This window comes from Eublepharis macularius, chromosome 12 (genome assembly GCF_028583425.1).
Source record: "Eublepharis macularius isolate TG4126 chromosome 12, MPM_Emac_v1.0, whole genome shotgun sequence".
Classification (NCBI taxonomy): Eukaryota; Metazoa; Chordata; class Lepidosauria; order Squamata; family Eublepharidae; genus Eublepharis; species Eublepharis macularius.
Window position 1 is genome coordinate 59,016,749 of NC_072801.1, and position 26,018 is coordinate 59,042,766.

General features: G+C 45.5%; 2 protein-coding genes across 3 annotated transcripts in view; both read right to left on the minus strand.

The window, feature by feature from the left end:
- Window positions 1–290: 290 nt before the first annotated feature.
- Window positions 291–16,297, minus strand: LOC129339008 (excitatory amino acid transporter 2-like). The gene is made up of 10 exons (XM_054993600.1): window positions 16,141–16,297; window positions 12,655–12,807; window positions 11,130–11,380; window positions 10,839–11,016; window positions 9,603–9,729; window positions 6,457–6,690; window positions 5,112–5,306; window positions 4,552–4,686; window positions 2,171–2,417; window positions 291–392 (listed from the first exon to the last, which is right to left on the minus strand). The coding sequence occupies exons 1-10, from the start codon at window positions 16,268–16,270 to the stop codon at window positions 291–293; spliced, it is 1,752 nt and encodes a 583-aa protein (XP_054849575.1). The 5' UTR covers window positions 16,271–16,297.
- A 4,733-nt stretch (window positions 16,298–21,030) lies between these two features.
- The window catches only part of LOC129340248 (uncharacterized), a 28,193-nt gene continuing 23,205 nt past the window's right edge, over window positions 21,031–26,018 (minus strand). For both annotated transcript variants that reach the window (XM_054994921.1, XM_054994922.1), the window contains exons 6-8: window positions 24,996–25,146; window positions 23,379–23,551; window positions 21,031–21,652 (exon numbers count right to left, since the gene is read on the minus strand). In XM_054994921.1, coding sequence (XP_054850896.1) covers window positions 21,641–21,652; window positions 23,379–23,551; window positions 24,996–25,146 — 336 coding nt within the window. In that variant the 3' untranslated portion in view covers window positions 21,031–21,640. The remainder of the gene's footprint in view (window positions 21,653–23,378; window positions 23,552–24,995; window positions 25,147–26,018) is intronic.

The window sequence follows — 26,018 nt, forward strand, 5'->3', positions numbered from 1 at the left end:
CTAGTGTAAGAGAGATACTCCTCTTTCATGCCAAAGGTATGCCCCAAACATATACTTTTCTCTCAGTTGTGTGTGTATTCTACTCACACACAACAACTAGTAGATGCAGCAGCCTCTGGGAGTGAGGGGAAGCTTTTGACTTTTTCAGCAATCAGATACTGCCTTGGCTGGGTATAAGTATGAAATTTTCCAACTGAATACAAATAATAAATCAGTATGTTTTCTCCCACCCCTCTGTATCGCTGAGACCAGCAGCAGCTAGTAGAGGGGGTAAATGGGGGGAGAGGTATTTATTTCTCATCCTCCTCTTTCTCTTCTTCCTCTTTATCATCCACAGGTACCTCTTCTTCCCTGTCACTGTATTGCGATGCCACGTCAATTTTTTCTGGAGGCTAGAATGAAAAAAAAAAGGGAGGGGTATTATCATCCAGGCATGTATGGGGTTGGATCTCTGCCAAAACCTCTTTTTAAATCCTATGATTGGAAAAGAAGGATTTCAGAGACTTCCCCTGCCACAGGCTACTAGTAGTCTCTCTACACGTTACTAAGTACCTAGGGATGCTCAAGTGAATCTCATTTCATGTGTCACCTCTCCAACTTTCCATGCACTTGCTTGCACAGTCACACTTCATTTTGCTCTGCGGGAATACATTCACACATTTGATATCAGTTCCTCCTCAATTGCTAAAAGTATCTCAGTTTCCCCCACATCCATTCATTGAAATGCAGATCTTGTCACTTTCTCACACCTTAAAGAAATGCAAATTGACAAATCAAAGAAGCCTACAGTACTTTGTTCTTGCAGAAAACAGAGCTAAATTGCCGCTTTGCCCTCTGGAATCACTTGCAGATGCAGTCACCCAAAGCGAGCTCCGTGAAAGCAGCATTCATGTGCACCAAGCGAGAACAGCCTGCATGTGAATTGAGGACTACGCATACAATCCTGCACTTGAGCGTTCCCTAGGTACTCTGTAACGTGTAGAGACTCTAGATCTTCAGCAGCTATGTGATGGAGAGAAACTGAAGCAATGCACATTTAGCAATGGAAAGGAGGGGGGAAGTATCCCAGCAGAATTCTCCTGCCCCTGTTAAAAGAAACAGCAACCTTGATCAGGAAGGAAGTTAGCCATCTTGTCCAGAATTCAAATCATGCAAACTAGAACTATTTGATTCATTTCCATATAATTGCATTGCATAGGCATGTGTCTAAAGGGATGCAATGATTACAACCAGGAAGCAATTGTCCCTAGGCCAGTTTGGCCAGGGATCCTGGAGGGTTTTTGCCATCTTCTAGGCATGGAGCAAGGGTCACTGGGGGAGGGTGGGGGGTAGTTATGAATTTCCTGCATTGTGCAGGGGGGTTGGACTTAGGGTTGCCAGGCCCCCTCAACCTCCCGGTGGGGGATAGGGACCTGGCACTTACCTTGGGGGAGAGGGGTGTGTGTGCGCACAAAGCGTGCGCACGCACCCCCATAAGCATGATGTCACTTCAGGAGTGATGTCATCACGCAGCCCCTGGGAGCGTGCCCAGGCTCCGCAAGGGCTCAAAACGGACCCAATCCACACCGAAATGGACCTGTTTTGAAATCCTGCGGAGTGCAGGAGGACTCCTGCACTCTGCAGCACCCCAAAACGGGCCTGTTTTGCCACAGATCAGGCCCATTTTGAGGCACTGCGGAGTGCAGGAGCGCTCCTGTGCTCCACAGTGCCTGAAAACAGGCCCATTTTGCCATGGATCGGGCCCATTTTGGGCGCCGCGGAGCGCAGGAGCGCTCCTGAGCTCCGCAGCGCCTCAAAACAAGTCCGATTTCAGCTGAAACAGGTCCGTTTTGAGGTGCTGCGGAGCGCAAGAGCACTCCCATGCTCCGCAGCGGCCGTAATCTGGGCCAAAATGGGCCCAATCCCGGCAGCTGCTGCGCAGCCGGGGGTCTGGCATCCCTAGTTGGACTAAATGACCCTGGAGGCTCCCTCCAACCCTATGATTTTATAAATAACTATATCTAATAGTAAACTCCCATTGTCAGTTAGAGCTTGCCCCTTAGAAGACTATGGAGGTAGATGGCCATGTTTGGACTCTAGGATAGCCATTTTCAAGTTCGTGTGACCTCAGCAGCTGGGAAGCTGTCCTAGCTGTTTTCTGCACATTCATCACAAGACTTTGTCTCCTCACCTCTTCTTCTTCCTCCTCCTCCTCCTCCTCCTCCTCCTGGCTGGGGAGGACTGTATACCCTGATCCAATAGAACCTTCAAGTGGAACCTGGTGATTTCCCACAGCCTGCAGTTTGAGGGCAGCGGAGTCCGGCTCATGGCCCTCAGACCTAGCATCAAGAATTGCTAACTCTTTCCGTGCTAGGTGGTAGATTATGCCAGCACCAAAGGAGTCACCCACCACATTGATGGAGGTTCTCATGCGATCCCTTTGAAGGAGATGAGAAAACAGGGGAATGCATTAAAATGATGTGGTAAAGGGCCACCTCCAACCTATTCACTTGCCTTTGTAGTTGCAGTTGGTTTCTTACTACAGGATTTTGTCAGAAAAGGAATATTGATCAGGCTGAGCGGTCCATGAAGGGGCAACTTGGGTATGTGACTAAGCCATCAGAGTCATACAATATAGAAAGCTCCCCTTAAATGAATGCTTTTCAGTGAGTTAGTTCCACACTCATTTTCACATTTTCAAGTTCTGAGAAACAGAGAATTTTAGTGATGTCAAAGGGCCTTTAGAAATGGGTTGTTCACTTTACAATACACTAATGTTAGTCTCAAATACTTTGTGTTCTAGTTAATTCTTATTAGCAATATGACTTTGGATCAGTTTTAACAGCTGTGGTTTTCTTTCCCCTATCAACCTGGTAACACTTGCAACTCCACAAAAAGTGTGGTTACGTTATAGATAAAAATCTTAGCAGATTAGATCCTACCAGCTTTTCCACTTGATCTTGCACAATTACAGCAGGTTCTGTTCCCCTTGGTTTTTATACAAGTAGATCCCCTAATCCTTGGTATAGCCTGCTCTGTGGCCAAAAAGGAACCCTCCTCTCATTCACCTGTAGAAATCCTGGAAGGTGAGGTCCAACCTGCTTTCTTGCAAGTGAAAAAGGAGGGATGTTCCCTTCGACAATCCGAGAAGGCTATGCTGGGGATCAAGGGAACTGCAAGAACACGAACCTTGTGGAACGGGGATGAATTAAGGAAAAGAGTTGGGCAAGATTAGTGAAAAAGCCGGCTGGATCCTACCAAACGTCTTTCAACACGTGAAAATATTTAAATTTTGGAAGTGAAAAAGATAGATGCATAACCATTCTTGTTCTGTATGTCTTTTAAGCAGGGCTCATTTCGAGGGGGAACGTGCAGGAATGCAGTTCTGGCAGTTCCCCAAAGAGGTCACATGTCAGGTGGCCCCGCCCACCTGACTCTCGGCCATTTTGGGTCCGTTTCATCCTGGATTGGGGCCGAAACGGCCCAGATCGGGCCTCTGACGGGTGGTGGATCACTCTCCTGCTCAGCAGCGGCCCGATCCTGACCATTTTGGGCCCCTTTTCGGCCATTTTCAGCCCCTTTTTGCCATTTTGGGCCCAATTTTGGCCCTGAATGGCCAGGATTGGGTCCAAAACAGCCAGGATAAGTGATGCCAGGGGGTGTGGCATATGCAAATCAGTTATGCGAATAAAACATTTCCGGTGATGGCAAAGGGTGTGACATATGCTAATAAGTTATGCTAATGAGTCCCTCCCGCTCTTTTTCTACTAAATGACCCCTGCTTTTAAGACATGCAATGTATATAGGAGGAAATGTGAAAGCTATGTTAGCTAATAAATGCACATATAACCATTATAGATGAGATGGAAGGCAGCATGGTATAACCTGATTTCTCCAGATCTTGAAAGCTAAGCAGGGTCAGTACTCAGATGGGAGACCACCAAGGAAGACGCTGCAGAGGAACGTAATAGCAAACCACCTCTGCCTCTCACTTGCCTTGAAAGCCCCATTGCTGGCATCGCCATAGGTCAGTTGTGACTTGATGGCACTTTACACACTCACACCACGATTATAGATATTTGTAGGAGGTGCACTTGTAAGTAGTGTCAAAAGTGGCCTGCCATGCATTTTAAATGGCATCCTGCAAAGACATCTGAAGCCATATTCAGCTAGCAAAACAAAACTTTCATGATGTCTTCCTACTTTCCATTAAAACTTCTGTAGCACTTTTCAATTAAGTGCAATTAACCTGGATACCAAGCAGGATCTTTTCAGCGGTAGCCCCTTTGATGTAGTATTCCCCGTCTAGAGAAGTCTGCCAATGCCCATCTTTAGCTGTCTTTAGAAAGTTTTTAAATTTAAATTTCACTTAAGTAAACTCGGGGTACTTTATGATAATGTTGGTTCATCATTAAAGGAATGGTTATTCTGACTGCTTTGACATTGATAAGAAGAGGGATTAGAAAATGAACTGGACAAATAAACACATACACTGAGTCCCAAGTTTAGGCCAGGTCCCACCTCCCTCTTCCCAGACCAGACCTTTTGACTCCAGTCGTCAGTGACACTCACAGTAGCCAGTCAACGGCAATGAGGAGGCTGATATCCTGAGTAGGGAGTCCCACAGCTGTCAGGATTAGCAGCATGGTGACTAAGCCGGCACTGGGTATACTGGCTGCCCCAACACTGGCCAATGTGGCTGTCAGACTGCAAGAAGATAGATAGGCAGATAGACACAGAGAAGGAGAGAGAAATTGGATTAAGGGGACTTTCTTCCCCCATTACAGTCCACTATAGCCATTTCCACACATCCTGAAAGGGACGGCCCACTCACTGATCACTGCCAGCTTTCCCTTTTCACCCCACACGTCTCCAATTTTAAAACAGTAGCAGGCTGTTTGGCTTCTGTTTTGTTGGTGCCTTTTTGGGGACCGTGGGAAAGTGTGTTCTCAGAAAAGGCACTGAAAAAACAGAAGCCAAATAGCCTGCTGCCATTTTGAAAATGGAGACGTGTGGCGTGAAAGGGAAAAGCCAGCAGCATTCAGTGAGCAGGTCATCCCTTTAAGGGCATGTGGAAACCATCTATATTTGACTTCAGAGAAAGGGTCTGTCCCCAAAATGTGACGACTCACCTGACTGTTGCAATCTGTCCACTGTCCAAGGTTATACTATTCATCTGTGCGATAAAGATGGCAGCCACAGCCTCATAGAGGGCGGTGCCATCCATGTTGATAGTGGCACCAATGGGTAGCACAAAGCGCGTCACCCGCTTGTCGATTTTCAGGTTCTCTTCAAGGCAGCGGAAAGTGACAGGCAGTGTTCCAGCACTGGAATTATGTAGCACAGCCACCGGTAATGGGATTCAAGGAAAAGAAAAAGGGGATTAAACCAAACAGACCCAGTTCTTGAATATAGTCTTTGTAACTAACTTGAATACAGTTCCAAAAGGACAACTAGTTACACTCAAAAATAATGAAGGAAAGTCTTTTATATTATTTGCCAGATATGTGCCTTATAGGGACTTTCCCAGCTAGAAGAGTTGGCCAATTTTCTCTCTGAACAGGGTCTTCCTGATAAATGTTTCTTTGTGCAGCATTTCCACTTTGCGTTGTGCCAGCTCTTTGTCTTGAGGAAGGCTTTCTGATTTTATATAAGCATAGGTCCTGTTTGTGTGAGCATGCCCCCCCCCAGCTACTTTTAACCCTGGTATGGAAAAAAGACAGGCAAATTCTTGTTCATATGCAAATAAAATGGAGGGGGGGATATATTTTTAAACAAAAACAGAATGTGCAGGGAGAGCTAAATTTTGAGCCCCCTTACTCCAGTGCGTGAAATAGTTTTTTGGGGCGGGGGGCAGTCAGTCTCTCTTGATCTAATTTATTTCATAGGGTGGTAGTAAGGACAAAAAAGGCGGGGGAGAACTGAGTATGCCATCCTGAGCTCTGTGGAGGAAGCAAAAGGAACAAGATAGATGTTTCCGGTTTTCACTCTAGTGACCTTTGTCTGAAAACAGGGGGTGAAATGAAGCTCAGGAGAAGCAGAGAGTGCATTCATTATAGCTGGTTAATAGTGATGAACACTTATGTATTTATTTACATCAACTATATCCTGCCTTTCTCCCCAACGGGGACACAAAGTGGCCTACATCATTCTCCTCTCCATTTTATTCTCATGACAACCACGTGAAGTGGATTAGCCCAAGAGGGCGTGACTGGCCCGAGGTCACCAGCGAGCTTCCAGAGCAGAGAGGGAATTCAAACCTGGGTCTCCCAGATCCTAGTCTGATTCTTTAACCATTACACCATACTGCATCTCACTTCCCTCCAGTTTGTAGACCTCTCCAAAACTGTGAAAAAGAGAGGCCCTGTTTGTGGGCCAAATGAAATTTGTGGGCCTGTCAGCTCACTCCCCCCCCCTCCGCCAATTACTGTCATGTCAATCACGCCCAGTGGAAAAAAAGAGCAAAGCTGCCCACACCTGGATGCAGTGCCCAGGGCTGTGATCCAGGCCTGGAAGATGCCTGCATAGAAGATGAAGGGATTCTGGCGAGTGATGATGAAAAAGATGAGAGGCAGGACCAGAGCACCGTGGATGACCAATCCCACAACTACAGTCACCATGTACATGCCCAGCTGCCGAGCCACTGTCTCCAGGTCTTTGATAGCTGCGATCTTGCCGCAGATCAGTGAGGCAATGCCAAATGGTGAGTACCTGCAGGAAGGAAGGCAAGGGATGAAATTTCAAACAGCATGAACACCCGTCAAACAAGGAGATGACCTTTCTTTATTGAGCGTGTGGCTCATTGGCAGTGAGGATGGAGGATGAACGTCACAGAGTCACCAGAGAACAGTTGTCCTGAAACTGGATGTGATGACAGACAGTTCGGATCAGGGCTTTTTTTCAGCAGGAACACAGTGGAACGGAGTTCCAGAACCTCTTGAAAATGGTCACATGGCTGGTGGCCCCACCCCCTGATCTCCAGACAGAGGGGAGTTGAGATTGACCGGCGCGGAGGGCAATCTAAACTCCCCTCTGTCTGGAGATCGGGGGCGGGGCCACCAGCCATGTGACCATTTTCTCCGACGGCAACCCACTGAGTTCCACCACCTCTTTTCCCAGAAAAAAACCCCTGGTTAGCATGTAATCCTGCCTCCCTTCAAGATGGAGCGACCAAAGGAGAAAGCTTGCCAGGATCAAGGGCAGCTAGCTGCTGAGGCATTGATGGGCTTGACCACAAGAGGAAGGCTGCAACTATAATGCCAGAAGCAGTAATGAAACACCAGCATCCCTGATGAAGGAGAAGAACTTAATAGCCAACAAAGCTCACTGAAGGTTGTTACGGTCAGGAAGCACAAGACATACGCAGGCCTATAACAAGCTACATCGCTGAGGATTTCTGGGGTACAGACTTGAAGGGTACCCACGGAGCTAACCAGTGGAGAGACCGAGGGTCACTCTACAAGTTACTTCTTTTACAAGTTCTCCATGGTGCCAACTCGTGCTCCTCACAGACACATGTCAGCTCAGGGGATTGGCTTCTGAAAAAAGGAGAGTGCAAATGGGCTCAGAAAGCTGCCGCCAGAAGAGGAAGAGGCCCTGCCTTTCTCCCAAGGTTTTTTTTTCTCATGCGAAAACAGTGCAGAAGGAAGACATTTCTCCATTTCTGCTGGTCTACAAGGAGATACTGTGCGCACATGTGGCAGTAGAAAGAGGAAAACTCTCCCACACTACACTGGTTCTGCTTGGGGGGGGGGGGAGCTTGGGAGAAAGGCAGGAGCTCTTTCTCCCCCAGCAGCAGCTTTCTGAGTCCATTTGCACTCTCCTTTTTTTTTCATAGAGGCCAATCCCCTGAGGTGATGGGTGTCTCCAGGGAACATAGGTTGGATCTGTGGAGAACTTGTAAAAGAAGTAATGTGTACAGTGACCCTCAGGTGGTCCCAGAAAGTTCACAGGACATGTATAGGTAGAAGATGTTTGCTGAATGGCTTTTGGTGGCTACTAAGCACTGGATACAACTACCTGCAGTGTTGGTGCAGAGGGCAGGATTCTACAGTCCTGTGGTAGCTAGAGAGTAACAGTTTGGCAATTGAAATGCTGCCAGGGAAGGAGACAGATCTGAGAGTTTGGCTGAATGAGAAGCTGTGAGGAGAGCTGCTAATATATACTGTTTGCATTTGGGGGACTAATGTGCTTTAGAGATCATGGCCGAATCCACACTCACCTATTTTCTGTTTTTTTAACAGAAAAAATCTGTGTGTTTCCAACCCGCAAATTTCACCTGTCTCTTCACATTCATGCTGAAACTGTGTATTCCTTGCACGATCTACTGTTCACATATACGTTGGCAAAGCTGTCTTAATGGGCGGGGATCAATCTTCCCGCCCAATTTTTAAAAAATTTTTTAAAACAGATTTCCGTTATTTCGAAATCACCATATACTGAAACATCAGAAAAGTGATATATCACGTGCCACTTTTCGTAACGATTGGTTCACATTTCTGGCAGGGTACTTAAAAATCCTATAAAAAGGGTTTTTTATAGGATTTTTTATAGGTGCAGCGGCTCCTTAATGCATCTATCTAACTTTCAAGATTGCGTCCAAAAACCAAATTGGGATCTATGCAAAAAGATATCCCATTTAAAATTTCAGTAATTATGAAAATATTTAGGAAGTGGCAGTGGCCATGGAAAAAAGGGAATCTTTAGTGCCTATGTGTTCCGTTATATTCTGAGTTGCGCAAGAATATTTAGCGAAATTTCGATATTACATTAATCAGATTTAAAAAAAAATTTAAAAAAGGAAAGAAAACGTGTGGTGGTCCGCATTGCGCCATTGAGGATTAAATTCTGCAGACCGCTTTCCCCAGCAACGAGATTTTATTCTGGCAAGATCAAAATAATGTTTTCAATAGAACAAAGTAAGCTATGACAGCCCAGCGTTCATGGAGTACGGAGCATTTGCGGGGACAATAAGCCAATCGACGTGTTAGGAACGGGTTTCCTATTCAGGGTAGAGAAACGGAAGTGGGTGTGGTTTCAAGAAAAGGTGCTTGAAATCCGCTTCTGGGCTTTCACGTCCACCGTGCAACTCCTGCAATAGACCAGTAACTGGCGATGAAAACCAAACCGAAAGAGAAGCGAGAGAACTGTGGAATGGAAAACAGGTAGTGTGAACAGCATTCAGATTTGCGCAAAAAAAGTTGTAAAACTGCGGGAAAATTTATGTAGTGTGGATTCAGCCGTGGATTCTTTGGATGTCTGCCGGCTTCCTCCATTCAACCAGTATATTTGGAAAAGTACACACTACAAAAGACACCTCAAGCCTCCAATGTTCTCTCCTTACAAGGAAACTAATCCTGTCAAATGCTGCCCCCCATCATCACCCAGGGAACTGGATCATGATAAAATATGCAGTTTCACCATGAAGATAACAAGGGGTGGAGTGATGCCATCTTTCTTCCATACAGAATTGTGATCAAAGGTGGCTTTCCATTCTGACAGGAAGTACTTCATGCACACCACTCTAGCCTTTTTCTTTCTATGATCCAACACAGAAGATTCTGGCAGGCTTCAGCCATGGTACTTCTTTCTCTGGGCTGCGTATCTGTGTTCAGGAGACTCACCACATGATCATGCAGACCAACTTCATGATGATCTCATTGAGGATATTGAAGAAATCAGCCACAGGCTTTGCCTGTTCCCCCATCTTTCCCATGCAGATCCCAAAAGCGATGAAGAAGCCAATCAGACCTGTTAGGGTGAGGTGAGAAAGGGGAATTCGAGGCAGACTTCCTGCAAACTGTACCAGAACGCAGGCCCCACAGGATGGTGAACCGTACCAAGCATTCACCCCTGAACACGTGAAGTTGCCTTATATTGAATCAAACCATTGGCCCATCCATTGGCAGCAGCTCTCCAGACCTTCAGGCAGAGGTCTTTTGCCATCTGGTCCTTTTAACTGGAGATGCTGGGGATTGAACCTAGGACCTTCTGCTTACAAAGCCCATACATATCTCAAGTTCAGGTTTATTATGCGACCAGCACATATAAAACCATTTGCAACATATTTTGTCCATCTTGGAAGTTGAAGTGAAATGAACATCTCCAGTAATTAAAAATGTGGGTGAATTTTTAAAATCTCAATCTGAACTCATTTTAATTTTAAAATTAGAGCTTGATGGATAAGCCCCTACGCTTAAAAAAACTGTTTCAACAAATTGCTTTTAAAATGATTTTCTTTCTACAGCATTCCCAGGAACACATGCTACTAAATATATTAGGGGAGTTGTAAAATAGGAAATAAACTGTTGAATTGGCAAGTTACTATTTATATTCTGTTTCTTCTCCCCCCTAAACCTAACCACCACACAAAGCCATTAAAATGCATTAAAATGGCTTTGTGTGGTGTCATTTACTGCATAGTGAGGGCAATTCCATGCAGGTCTACTCAGAATCTTAGGGCCAAACTACAAGTGACACCTGACACTAGTTGGACACTTGTCAACTTCCCTCAAGTTTTGATGGGAAATGTAGGCAGCTTGGTGGAATGTTGGACAAGTGACAGTTGAAAAGTCCATTGGACATCAGTTGGATAGCCAAGCTGCAAGACCAGGACGCCTACATTTCCCATCAAAACTTGAGGGAAGCTGAAAAGTGTCCAACATGTGTCATTCATCACTTGTAGCTTGGCCCTTACTCAGGACAATTCAGTGGAGCTTATTCCCAGAAAACTGTTCTTAAGATCTCACTGGCTGAACCATTCTACCACAGCAGATTTTCACATAGGCCAGAGATTGCCTCCCTACCTGTGCTAACCTGTTTACTTTCTGCCAAATGTTGCCGAGTATCTTAAGGCTCACCCAAAACATTCATTCCAGCCTTGAATTCCAACCGCTTCTGTGTCACGGTGCTGGGGCCTACATTCACTTCTGTGATGGTAGCATTGAGCACTGTGCCATTGGCACGGACTATTTGACTGATGTTCTCCTTTCGTACTACCACTGGTGGTACAGAGACTTTTGTTGAGACAGTTTGGATCTAGGTACAAAAAAAAGAGAAAAAAATGGAAAGAGTTATCCCAAGAGGGTACCCATTGCTAAGCTTTCTGTGGCCTTTTCATTGGTTCATGTGGTACCTGTGAGTTGTGTTACCTGCTGGAAACAGGCCTGCACCAGGTTTTCAGGGAACAAGTTCCGGATCAAGTCCAGAAAAGCATCCAAACTGGAGACTTCCTCATTTTTAGTCATCACTATGGGTGTTTTCCTGAGTTTTGGGTTACCAGGATGGATAGAGATGACGAGAATGACACCCAAGATGGCTGCCAACACTGTGGTTGATATATAATAGACCATGGCACGAGTGCCCATTCGGCTACTGGATTTGGCATCAAGGCTAGCCAGACCTGCCAACATATGAAGTTACGGGAGAATAGAGTTAAAAGGGACAGAGATAGTGTCTTGTCTACCCCCACCCGTTCCCTTCTCCATATGTTGTCTTGTTCATAAGAACCTAAGAAGAAATACTGGATCAGACCCATATTTTATAAAACCCTGGCATCCTGTTTCCAACACTGGTCAGCCATAGACCTGTAGAAAGTTCACAAGCAGGACATAAAGTAGGGTGGCAAGGTTGCCCGCTATGGCAGGACCTTCTACCCCCATACTCCTCTCACCTGCCTTTGCTCAATGAAGCAGCAGAAGCAAAAGTGTTGTGTGATGGCCACGGACTTCCTTCAATCTTTATGGTATTTACCATAGAGATTGGGGGAATTCCTAGTGTCACTCAGTTTATGACCTGTTGGTCTGTGAGCATGAAATAAAGGACTTGGACTCAGTGCAGCAATGTCATTTCCAGGTCTTCACTTGGAAGTGATGTCACTGCATCGAGCAATGCTCTTCCTCCCCATGTCCCCTCCCATATCTCCTGGGATTATGCCTGGCAACCCTAGCATGAAAGAGTCCTCAGATTCTTATTCACAGCTTGTCCTTGATGGAAGTTCCATGATGGTAAATTGCATGGTTAAATAGATATTGATAGAACTATCCTCTGTGTCTTTTCCTAATGCCTTCTGAAAGCCATTTAAACTATGGGCTATCACCACATCTTGTGGGCATGAGTTCCACAAGTTAACCATGCATTGTGCAAAGTAGTATTTTTTGTGGTCTGTCTTGGATCTACAGCCACTCAATTATATCAAATGACTCTGAGTTTTAATATTAATGATGTTAGCAATCTGTCTATCCACTTCCCCACACGTCAACCCACATAATGAAAACTAGCAAAGAGCAGGTTGTAAGGCCATCTCAGAGCAGAACCACAAGTGACAAAAGGCACAGATTGGACACTTGTCAGCTTCCCTCAAGTTTTGATGGGAAATGTAGGCAGCTTGGTGGAATGTTGGACAAGTGACAGTTGAAAAGTCCATTGGACAGCAGTCAGAGAGCGAAGCTGCCTACATTTCCCATCAAAACTTGAGGGAAGCTGACAAGTGTCCAATCTGTGCCTTTTGTCACTTGTGGTTCTGCTCTCAGAGGCTCTTCAAGCAGCGACCTACTGAGAAATGAACTCTCTTTCCTCTAATCCAAGAATTCCACAAGTTCCATTTCCTGCCTGGACTAACCCATGTTAATTTCCACATGAGGTGTGGCATCTCCTCCTTCCCCCACTTGGTCTCACCAGAAATAAGGCTGGAGATCACCAGAGGTAAGATCAGCATTTTCAACATCCTCATGAGGATGTCGCCAGGAAAAGAAATCAACATAAGCAGGTCGCTATCGAGTGGTGGCAGCAACCTCAAGAGACTGCCAAACACAGAGCCCAAAATCACCCCTGAAACAAAAAGGGGAAAAAACACACACATAAAAGTCCGCTCAGGATGCAGTTGCCTCTGGGGTGGGGTAAGAAGCTATGTGATCTGCTATGTGACATTTTTGTTCTTTGTACCTCCCACATTTCACAGATGCAAAGAGGGGTTTGGATCACCCCTTTTCTTGTACCAAAGATAACTGCCACCTCCACATCAGGTAAATATCTCACTGTTGTTCAGGAGACCAGCTGGTTAAGAGGAAGCAACCCTCACCAGAACTGCTTCCCAGGCGCCTTTGATTTGATTTTGGTTAGAATTTGGAGTTTAAAAAAAACAGACAATGGGGTAAAAAATCAGGGTATTAATCCCAAACCAACCAACCAACCAACCAACCAACCAATCAAGTATTTCTGAAGGTTATACTCCGCTGGATGATGTGTTCACTGACTTTGCAATAATCAGCCCTCCACCACATTAAAAGCCAAGCCAGAAGTTGTTCTTTGGGTTAAAGATACATCAGTAAAACATAACGGCATATTTTATTTATTCATTTAAAAAACTTATAAGCCAGTGTTTCTCCCAGATAACTAGGACCTGGGTAGGGCTGCCAGATCTGATTTGGGAAATTCCTTGAGATTTTGGGGGTGGAGCCTTAAGAGGGCATTGTTTGGGGAGAGGAAGGGCTTTGGTGCGGTATAATGCTTAGACCCATCCTTCAAATCAGCCATTTTCTCCAGGGGAACTGATCTCTGCTGCCTGGATATCAGCTGAAATTCCAGGAGATCTCCAGGAGCCACCTGGAGGCTGGCAACTGTAGACCCAAGATGGAGAACAACAATAAATTCAGTCCAAGATACGAAATTAAAACAACTTTGGTTCCTGATTTGACTCACTGCTCTCATTGTAGTAACTCAAAAGGAGATCTTTAGCCCTAACCACAGCCCATTCCCAGCATGTAATTATCTATCCTTTCCAGCACGTGAAGAGATTCTTTGGGCCCTCTTGTTCAAGCTGATTAAGATCTGGAAGCAGACGCAGGACCAGGCTGCTGGGACGCTACAGCAGTTGGGAGGGATTAAACCATGTTTAATTTTCTTTCTCTCAGGCAATGACGTCAGAGGAACAATAAGAGACTAATGAAATCCTAGCCGTTCCCTCCAGCCGCCTTTGGGTTTGCTGGTCACCGGCAAACTGGAGGGCTGTGTGTGTGTGGGGGGGGGGCTGGAGATCTCCTGGAATTACAATTGGTCTCCAGGCCATAGAGGTCAGTTCACCTGGAGAAAATGGCTACTTTGGGGGGTGGACTCTATGGAATTATACCATGACAAGGTCCTTTCCCTCCCCAAACCCCACTTTCTCCAGGTTTCTCCCCCCCAGATCTCCAGGAATTTCCCTACTTGGAGCTGGCAACCCTAGTTGGGAAATTGCTAGAGATTTTGAGGGTGGTACCTGGGGAGGGTGGGGTTTGTTGAGGAACTTCAGCAGGGTATAAAGCCATAGAGCCCACCCTTCAAGGTGGCCATTTTCTCCAAGGTAACTGATTTCTGTAGTCTGGAGATCAGTTATAATTCTGGGAAATCTTCAGGCCCCACCTGGAGTTGGCAACCCCATTACAGGAGACCTGGCTTGCTTTCATACAGGTATTAATGCTACACGAGCCATTCTCCCCTTTGCAAATCTACCTCACAGAGCAGTTGTGATTATAAAACAGAGGAAGGAAGAATGATGTTACAAGCCCCTTTTGGTCCCCTTTGGGGAGAAAAGTGTAGTATAAATGTCAAAATAAATAATAATGACTGACTCTCATCTGTTGTCAAGGCAACGAGTCCTCTTTGGGATTTCCTTTGTTAAAATATATAAAGTCATATTTTGATGCTTGTCTAGGGACTCCCCAAGTATGCAAAACCTCCGATCTTGTTTGAAGGGCAATCAGTTTTGCTGCTTTGGTGACTGGCATTCAGGCCTAACATGTGCTATCACAACAAGGAACAAGCTTGGAGATATGAAGGATCCCAGAGGCAGATTAAATGACCTAGATATCCACATAGAAACACATACACAAATCCTTCCCTTTCTAGGATTCTGCAAGACCTCGGGGGCTTGAGATCGCTAATTGCTCCACAGATGCTGCCCTCCTGGTCCACGCAGATCTAATATCATGATACTAATTATAAGTTAGATGTGTTACACAAGGTATAGACCGACTCTGAGCACTTTCAAAAACTGCCTTCTCTGCCATTTTGGTCCTCCCCTAAGCCCTAAAACCTTCCTTCTCCAAACAAATGCTCCTTTTTAAGTTACTCTACTGTCTCAAGCCAGCCTCTCCCCAAAGAGGTCAAGAGATGCCAAGAATCCAGCCAAGTTGAAGGGGAGTGGTGTGTTGGTGTGTGTGTGTGTCAAGCGACAAAACATGGCTGATTGCCCAGAACTGGAGATTAGATTAGGGGCTGCGGAGAGTTGCTACTCAGTTTGGCTTTAACAAAAAACTAACTACCTAACAACAACAATCCAGCTTCACTGATAGATAATTTATTATGTATTGATTTTTGCTAGGTCACTTTGGATTTCCATTGGGGAGAAAAGCAGAGAAGGAAGGAAGAAATCCTCAAGGCCACAGCCTAATGGGATCCTCGCCCTTCTTCCCCCTCTTTGCTGCAGCTGTCAATGCTGAAAACCTCCAGAAAGGCAGAATTCGTGATTTTGGATGAAGATCACAGACTGAAGAGATGGGGGAAGAAGGGGGATATAACCTGCATATTTTGGAAGCTTTCCTTTCTTTAGGGAAGTACTAATACAAAGGAGAATAGCTACAGCCAGAAAGGTTATTAGAAGCAGCTGGCCTGTGTCCTGGATTTAGATCATGGGTCACTACTGTCTCCAAGTTGCTAACCAGTTGCCTTATTCACTACTAGGGTTGCCATGGAAACCTGCAGTTGTGAGGCCATGCCTAGCAACCAGTGGGAGTTTGGAGAAGAAAAGGTTGCCAGCAGGAGGTCTCCCGCCATAGTGGAAACCCTAAATACAACTGATCACAAGGACTACAGTTCCCCTGGAGGAAATGGCAGCATTGGAGAGTAGGCTTTATGGCATCTTATGTACACTGAGCTCTCCCTCCCCAAACTCCACCCACAAGTCTCCAGGAATTTCCCAGGCTGGAGTTGGCAACCCTATTATAGATCTGTACAGCTGTCTCATTCTCTGCTACTATTTGCTCATTATTTAGACCCAACAACAATAGGCTATACAAACCATAGAAGTGATACAATCTTTGCAGAGAAGGATGTCAAGGAAAGCGAAGCAGAATATTTGGGGCATGGGAAGAGACCATTTTGTGTGCAAGTTGCACTGTGCCTTACCAAGTATTGTCAGGGTGAGCAGCGCATTTCGCATCAGCCAGCCACAGTACTTATCCAAGCAAGGTTTTGGTAACTCTTCCAAGCTAATGTGGGGGCCATCTGCCATGGAGACCTCCACATGGTTAGTCATTTCCGGGGATAGTCCCGAAGCCCCTTGGTTTTGGCTTGAGAAGAAAAGGGGGAAAGAAGTTAGAAAGGGAAGCCCCATTGTTCCTCTCTGATAACAGAAATGTTGCGGTACAAGACTGATTGGTAACCACGGTTGCAACTTTTTGCTGCTGTGCCCATGTCACATGGCTTTTGTCCATGCAAATTTGCTAAGTAGAAGAGATGGTAGTATCGAACCCCATATCCTTTGGCCCAGACACTTTGCTCTAAAATACCAGACAACTAACATAATATTCAGCAGAGACAGACAGACGGCATATTTTAAGAGTTCAAAGCTCTCTACATATTAATCTCAGAAGTTTAATGGGATCAGATACTGGTAGCCTGTGGAATAAATGTGGCTTCTTAAAGGGCATCACCTTGTCCAAGAGTTGCCAGTCTAAAGGCTTCTGCTCTTCCACCTCTTGTCAGAAAGAGACATAGCAGGGTGGGAGTGGGAGGGGGGAGAAGTCAGGAAGAACGCGTGAATGAAATGTACAGGGGGCTTGGTGAGGGGAGGAGTCGCTGTGTAGGTGGTCTTACAATCAGGCCAGGTTGAGAAGTAAGTAGAAAAGGTTGAGGTGTGTCTCATGTATGAGTTCCTCTGGCTTGAATAGCGGGCTGAGGGCAGGGGCCATGACACCCTTCCATTCAAGTGGGAGTTAAACCATGGCCGTTTCCACATGGCTCCCTGCTGCTCGTAACAACCCGGAATCTCGCGAAAAAAACGCGGAAGATCGCGTTTTCTTGCACGAGATTTGCGCGACGTCACATGACGTCGCGCAAATCTCGCGCGAGAAAACGCAATCTTCTGCGTTTCCCCCTGCAATATTCTGGGTTGTTATTAGCAGCGGGGAGCCGTGTGGAAACGGCCCATGCTTAGGACTGACTGGCAGGAGATCAAAGCAAAGAAGCAATATTTAGTTGGTGCAGCCACAGGTCACCTTTCCTACTGTAGACTGTGGCTGAAACAGAGATAAACTTTCCCCAGGAACTGTGAATCAGCTAAAGGACTACCAAATGAGTGTATTTTAGTAATTCTGTATTTATCCACCTCACAACATGGTGCCCTGTAAATCAAGCAAGGGTTATCCCCTCTAGAGCTCACAGATTTTTTGTTATTAGTTATAGATACATATGTTAAAGAGTCACATATATTAAATTTTCCTTTGCACACACAAGAAGATAACTGTTTAGAAAGGTTATTGGATCAAATTTGGTGTATTAAAAACGGAGGAAAGGACAAGAAAGGACGTGTGCAGGACACAGCATGAAGCCAGCGACTAAACACAGTGCTGTGCTCGGAGGGACCAAGATTGGGAAGGCCTTTGATTGGGGCATCTTCAGTTTGCTCGGTGCAGAAAGCAACTATGCCCCTCGCCCCTCACCTCCATTTTGCTTTACATGTGATTCTCTGTGCCGACTCATTTAATTCATATTAATTTGAAAATAATGAGTCCTTGGATAGTTTTGGTCACAAGAATAAATACAGAAAAGGAACCCTTCCCCCCAAAGAGCCCTTTACAGGTATTTACGTTTCTGGTGCTCCAACCTCACATACCAAGAATGTCTGATATGTGCAATCTACTCGGTACACATGATCACCATCTGAAAAGGGTTACACATAGGGTTGTCATCCAGAGGCTGGATGAATACTTGTCAGAGATGCTTTAGGCTGATCCTGCACTGGGCAGGGGGTTGAACTAGATGGTCGGTATGGCCCCTTCCAACTCTATGATTCTATGATTCTTGTCAAATTCCAGGTGGTAGCTGGAGATCTAGAATTACAACTTATCTCCAGGCCACAAAGATCAGTTCCTCTGGAGAAAATGACTGCTTTGGACGGTGGACTCCATGACATTATACCCTGCTGTGGCCCCTCCCCTCTAAACCCCGCCCTCTCTAGGCCCCACCCCCAAATCTCTAGAAATTTCCCAGCCTGGACCTGCCAACCCTGCCTGGAGATCTCTAGGAATTATAACTGATCTCTAGATGGCAGGCTGACATTCCCCAAGAGAAATTGGCTGCTTTAGAGGGAGGATTCAATGGTATTATACTCTGCTGAGGTCCCACCTCTATCCAAACCCCATCTCCCCTTGAGAATTCCCAAATATCCAGGAATTCTCCACTCTCGAGTTGGCAACCTTGCAGTTTCAGTACATGCAAATGCATACAGTTCAAAATCCAGGTTTCAGGTAGCACATTCCCATGGTTTGAAAATACACACATTGCCCTTTTCAGATAAAATGTTGATTGTCTGTACCACTCACAGATAATGCATTCTCCTGGTATGCATGATAGGAGTGATAGAAATATAATGCCTGAAAAGGGCGAAAGAAATAGTCCTCTTGAACTTCCAGGGCAGCTGAAACCAGGTTAGATTTTTTTTAAAAAAAATGCATTCAGATTTGGATCAAAACAGGTATGGATGAGGGTCCTATATTTTCCTTGAGCAAATGATTTCTGTGGAAGAGAAATCTCCCCATGCTATTTTCAGTTTCTTCTTCCTTTACCTGAAAAATCTTTGGATTGGTAGAGAATTAATATAATGATGTATTCTGGTCCTTTTTAGATGCAAAGATATGCAAGCTTTCATGTTTCACAAGATTCTTCATCTAGCAATTTGATGAACTACCCTGGAGAATTCAAAAGCCTGCGTGATCTTGCATCAACTTCCAATGGCCCAGTAAAAAGATTCCACTTCATCTGATTTCTATCACCGAACCTTTATATTATCACCATGAACTGGAAAATATACAAAGAGACACAACAGAGTGCTTGATCTCTCTGTTCCCTCCTTTCATTCAATATAACTATTTAAATCAGAATACACACAGAGGCATGTATACCAGGAAGAAAAGGGTCCTATTGCTTTGCCAGCTTTTGAAAAACTCACTCTGCTTCTGTGCTTTCAACCACAACCCTTTAACAAGCAAAAATTAAGCAAAATATCACCTGATTTGTTAGACTGATGGTAAAACATGGGAGCAAGGTCACTTAATAAAGTGGTAATTTCATATTAGATGCACACGCCATAATAATTACAATTCTATATCCTATTCCCTGGCTTTCCCACCCCCAACCACCATATATTTGGTACCCTTACCCATTCTCTCCTCTAGGCATTCCATAAGTGAGACAGTGCCCCCTAGGGGGGCATGTCCTCATGACCTCTTCTCCCAGTCCCAAAAGGGTGCAACCGACAGTACAATACGTTCCATGCATAGCACCTTACCTGTGTCCTTTTGCTCCCCTTTGTTCCCTGCTGATCATTCTTTCCCCCCCCCTGTTGCTCTTTACTCCAGCTGGGGAGGGGAGGGGTGGTGTGTCTTGGTGGAAGGCAAAGGGGGATATGAAGATGGGCAGTGGCAAAAGGGGAGCCTCGGGCAGCTTAGCACCCCCGTCACTTGACGACGTCAAAGTCCAAGTATGGGGAGGAGGAGGAGGAGGTGAAGAAGATTAGGGACCAGAGAAAGGAGCAGAGGAATGCAATGTACAGAAGAAATGAACATGAGGATAATACCCCTAACTGGGACTGAGCAGACGGCTCTGTTTAATCAGTGGCCGAAAACAGGAGGTGAAGGCTGATGAGGGGGAGCTTGCAGAGGGTGGCGGGTCAGAGTGGGCACTCGCTCGGTTTATGGGAGATGTGAAAAATACATTTGGTCCTTCTGCTGTTTCACACACAACAGCATGGGGACTGCTTCCAAGGCACACCATCTGTCCCGAGAGACTATCGTACAAATCACCCGCATCTTCCTTTGTATCTGGATCTAAATTCTAAATCCATTTTTTAAAAAAAAAATTAAAAATCCAGGTGCACTCAATTCCTTCAGGTCTGACAGTCATTCACAATAGGAAAGATAATCCTATGTTGGTCCAAAGCTTATTAGCAGTGAAGCTGAGATGCTTGACCAGTTTAAAAATGAGTAAGCTTTTGAGTTATACACAGTCCTTTCACAGATTGGAAAAGGCAGAAAACGAAGGTAACAAAGGACCAAATGAGGCAAGATGGAAGGATTCAACTCTACCCATTCACATGCAGAGTGGGTGGGAATTGTTTGGGTTTTTTAAAAAACAGAAACGAAAGTATGCAACTAAGGGGCGCTAAATCCTACACCATCCTTATCCTCTTATGCGTTATTGCTTGAAGCATCTTAAAGCAATGGAGCATGGCAAGGGTCAGAGGGAGATGGAGCAAAGTTTAGCTTCCCTCACCTGTACGCTCCGTTTTCTGTCCCCCATCTGTGAGCAAGCAGACATGTGAATTAACAAACACATATGGACCCTCGTGTCTGGTTTGGTCCTAGAGCCTCATCTACAAATGCATCAGAATAAGGAAGTAAGAGTTCTAAGGTGGTACCTATCAGTTTCCTTTTTATCCTGCCTAAGGAGTTCAAAGTTGCTGACGTGGCCCTTCCTTCCCCTTTTTGTCTTGACAACAGCCCAGTCAGATAGACTGCTGAGAGAGAACGGGTTGGATCCAGCCAGCATTTCCTCGCACTCTTGCCCAAATCCACCCTTCCCTCTACATTATAGCCCCACCATCCCACATGGTTTTTGTATATGCAGGTCCAATGATCCTCAAAATAGCCTCTTTTGGTGGTCACAGGGGATCTTTCTTTCCTTTCCACTAACAGAAAATTGGGTTGGATCCAACCCAATGACTGCCCCATAATGCCATTTAAAGGATACAGCCACACAGGTCCTAAACATTGTTTTTATTTATACAAAATAAAAAATATTTTAAAAAATCTGTTGCTCTCAGTATAAAAATTGTGATGCAGCACCCTCCTCTGACCCAATGCGGTACTGAAGCATCCGTGTCTCCCTTGTATATACATTTCGCAGAGTCCTGTTTCTCCTTGTTCTCCAAGTTGGGTTTTCAGCAGGAGCACACGCTCTTTCCTCATTTCTTTTTGTTCTTGTATGCTGTCACTGTTAGACTGTTTGGTTTCTTCCATATTTGACGCTGGTGGCTCCCAATTTGTTTTAGCTTATGTGGCATTCTCGCACTGTTTTTATCGTTCACACCATTTTTACACCACCTAACACAAAAATTGAGCATGAATTCCGTCAGAAAGAATTCTACTGAATATCATTAGTCTGGTCAGCAGAAAAAGAGAGATGACTATAGATTTGTCCTGAGTGGGTAAAATTCGTGTCAGAAGCTGTGATTTTTAAAATCAAAATGGCGTAGTCACGAAATTTGGTGACATCCCTACATTTGAGGTCTGCAAATTCGATCCTCCAAGGAGGGAAGTGAAAGCAGGAAGCGCACGGCTGTTGAAGGGGCACAACTGGAAGGATGCTGTCCTTTTCGCTTTGGGACAAGTTCATCTTTTCAAATCACTCACAGTTGAAGCTGCAAAAGACAGACAAGGCGGAAAGTTGGTTGCTGAGAAAAAGCAAAGCCAGGGCACTGACTATGTCGCAAAAACAGGACTTTGGATCTTTACAAGGTCTCCTTGGCTACTTATTTATTTTAACCCCTCCTTGTAGTTCACCATCTCAGCCAATGGTTGGTTCTCAAGGTAGCTTACAATCAAAGCTTAAAAACCTGTCACATTACAACAATAACTACAGCACTAAAAGATCAGGAATAGGACCTTAAAAACATACCATCAGTTGCTGTTCTCCCTCACCCAGAATGTTCATGGACTTTGGGCAGACACAGGGAAATACCCAATGCAATAATTCACCTCTGGAACTCATTGCTGTAAGATGTAGTAGTGATGGCCACTAGCTTTGATGGTTTTTAAAGGGGATGTCAAAGAAAAATGGGGGGGGGGAAAGGGCCATGTTTTATTAGAGCCCAATGGATTAAAAAAAAAACCCCACTTCCTCAGGGTAATCTACAGACAAATTTTAAAAATTAAGCAGCTAGAAACAGCTGCAAACTGCATTTGCAGTTTGGTGTAGTGGTTAAGAGCATTAGGACTCTAATCTGGAGAACCGGGTTTGATTCCCCACTCCTCCGCTTGAAGCCAGCCGAGTCACCTTGGGCCAGTCATGGCTCTCTCAGAGCTCTCTCAGCCCCACCCACCTCACAGGGGGATTGTCAGTGAGGATAGTAATAACACACTTTGTAAACTGCTCTGAATGGGCATTAAGTTGTCCTGAAGGGCAGTATATAAATTAAATGTTGTTGTTATCATCATCATCACCACTTGCATTTTATTAGTACTTATACCAAGGCAGTTCCTTGTCTTTGAAAGAGCGATGCCTTTGGACCTGCATTTCCTCCTGATGGGTGCTTGAACAGAGTCGGAAACAGCAAGGAGGAAAAAGAGGAACTCTTTTTACAACTTGCCACACAAAGAAATTCTGACTGGACATTCCCACTGCTCTTTAGGAAACATGCCTGCATGCCCTTCTGCAAGCAGCCTCACAGGAATGAGACGCACAACTCATCACAGAACTGCTGTGCCTTTGGGGTGGGGGTACCTTGGATAACTTTCCCACAGCAAAGGAAATCTCTGGGAGAATGGAAAAAGAGATCTGCTGCCCTGCACCACTGAACTAAAAACGGGCATGTCATTTCCCACAAAGGCCGTGGAAGGCCCACAAGAAAGGTGTGAAGACAACTGCCTGCAGATTTCATGCAGCCATCGGGGCTAATATTCCATCTGCAGGCAAATTCTCTGTATATTTGTTTATTTCTCTTTTAAAGCCATGTAAACTAGCAGCTGTCCCTGAATCTTGTGGCAGCAAATCCCATGTGTTAATTCTGCATTGGGTGACTTCCTTTCGTCAGGCCTCTTGATACTACTGCCCATCAGCTTCCTGGGGAGACCCAGGGCCAAGCTACAAGTGATGAACAGGCTCACGTGTAGGCCTCCCTGTTCACTTGTGCTCCACTTGCACTCCACTCGATCACGTAGTAGCTTGGCTCCCAGAGTTCTCGTATTTTCTATGTACTTTCTGCACACCATGCATAGTTTTAGATAGTCTTATATCCTCTTTTCTCCCTAAAGTAAAAAAGCCCTTTCCTCTTCCGGAAGGTGCCCCTCTTTTTAAATCTGATGTTGCCCTTGGCTTCATTTCTTGCCTCTCTTTTTCGAGGCGGGCTCCTTTTGCATCAGACTCACCGGCAATGGCTGGACTGGGATCCTGCCTGAACATTTCACAACACTGAAAAGGCAAACCAACAAGGGAATCAGAAGCAGAAGCCAGTGATGTCTTCGAAGGATGGCTGATCTGGATGTCTGGGTGATCTCCAGCATTTGTGAAGAGTACCCAGGGTACGGAGTGCTCAGAGAATCTGTAATAAAAAAAGGAACAGGGGAGAGGAGACCCCGAGCCTTTAGGTAGTAAGAACAAGCTGTAGACAATATTGAGATGATTGTCTATTTATTTATTTTACTTTGTTTATATCCTGCCTTTTTTCTCAATGAGGAACCAAAGTGGGGTCCATTTTATCCTCACAACAACCCTGTGAAGTAGATTAGGCTGAGAGTGTGTGACTGGCCCAAGGTCACCCAGCGAGTTTCCATGGAAGAGCAGAGAACTGAACCTGAGTTGCCCAGATCCGTCACTGTAGCCACTACACCACTCTGGTGCTTAATAAATAAGCCACCGTTGATGAAATGGGGTGGGGGTGGCGTGGAACAGTGGCTTTAGAGGGAGCTGAGAAAGCCCGATTTCAAATCTTACCCCAGCCACAAACTCGCTAAACGGATGCAGCCATTGATCCTCTCTGCTTCAGTCGCCCATCTGCAGTATGACCATGATGAGACTGCTCAGCTTACATACAGGCAGTTCTCTGAACCTTCAACAGCTCGTAATGAACGTGAAGTACGAAGGCTGATTCACACATTACAAAGTGACTGTGGCTGCGATGAGGACTTCTGACTGATATTTTTCCCTGCTGTGAACTTAATTCCCAGATGCATGCACGCCTGATTCAGGACAGTGGCATGCTCAGGACAGGAGGTCAAGGCTTTCCCCTATGTCATTCTCCTGACCTGAAATACCCTGTGGAGCCACCATTTGGCCCATTATATTTCTGTAACGAGGTGAACAGTGGCTCCCTGGAGCTGTTTCAGAGTGGTAAACCAACATGTGGGCAACACTGTAGCCCCCTCTCCCTGCAGCTCCAACAGGCCATGTGTGTGCATGCAATATCCTACCAGTTTTTAGGTCCCCTTTGAACTCAGAAACAGCCATGATGGGCTCAAGGGACCCATGTGAAAAAAGTCACATGGGACAGTGGCTACAGCGTGGAGGGGAATCAGAAGAGAACAAGTGGAAAAGCCGGTAGCATCCAATCCACTACAGAAGTGTCCGGGGCACACGCAAGATGCAAAATGGGAACTTCCTAATCTGTAGCTCAACCATATCAGCTGTTGACAGAGGATAACTGAAACACAGATATTGTAAATAGATTTGATCTTCTTTTGGAAATGGGAGGTTTAATTTTTTATGGGGGGGGAATGGATTGTTAAAAAAATATTATGCTTCATTGGATGCATTTTGACGTTTTGCATCAAAGCTTGATAAAAAAATAACAGCAGAAAATGTTGGCGAGGAGAATTTCCCCTCTGTCCTCTTCTTAAAAATTCTGAAATGTTGGATGTGCAGCCGATTGGTCCTCACCATTGGGCAGAACCAGCTCGGCATGGGCTGTCACGTTCACCAAAGGAAGTGACTGCACAGCAAAAAGGCGTATGCATTCTACCCTCTCATCGACTGCCTGGCAATCTCACCTGCTTGGCACTGGACTGAGGTGCAACTACTAAAGTCAGTGGGGTTTTGATCTGTAGCAGGTTCCAACTTGGCTGCCATTTTCTTCAAGTTTGAATGAATGGAGTCCAGGAACACTGAGATGTTTGTCCTCTCAAAGTCAACGCAGTCACTCTGTGGGGCATAAGATAAAAACAAAGGGGTCGTGATTAAATTCGTCAGAACCCAAGACTCCCCAGGCCCAGTCTAAAAGACTAGTAACCAACCCTGACCACCACAGGCTTCCTACCATGCAGGGAAATAGTGATAACCTCCCCTCCCAGCCCATCCACCCATGCTTCCCCCCAGACAAGGTACGTGCTTCCCTTACGTAGCTGGAAAGTCTTCTAGAATAAGAGGGCGGTGTGCATGTTGGCCTTCACCCACTGGGTAAGGGAAGATGCTGGGGCACAGAGTATGTAGACCTCCTGGCATGCTTCTGTGCCCATTCCTCCCTCTCTTCACAATCCCTTCAATGGCACAAGATGCCACAAGATTCCTTTTTATTTCCAGATTAGCAAGCTAACATGACTCCCCCTCTGAAATTCAGCATTTCTATAGTTGCCGGTGCTCCATGGATGCCATTTTAAAGGCCTTGGCCAGGATCACATCGACTCGATCCAGAGCTTTAATGGAAACTGGGCTCTTTGCAAATGTGCAGAAAACTAAGCACTGGGTCAGTACTTGCTGCCACAGCATACATGTGGCCCAGAAGCTCCCCACTGTGGTAATAACTCCTGTACCTTTGTGCACGCCCCCTTGAAACAAGGCCTCATGGAAGGGGAGGAAGAGAGGGAGAAAACCACGTTAAGAGACCAAATGGACCCTTATTGTGGGCTTTCTGAAAACTTATCGCCTTGGAGACTCACCCAAGGTCAAGCCTGAGCAAGCTCCAGGGACAGTGCATGACACATTGGTTAGGGCAAAGATTTGTCAGTGGGTTGAACTAATGTAGCTCAGGTTTGGTGGGTGGAGGGTTAATATATCTTAATCAGGTCTAAATGTTA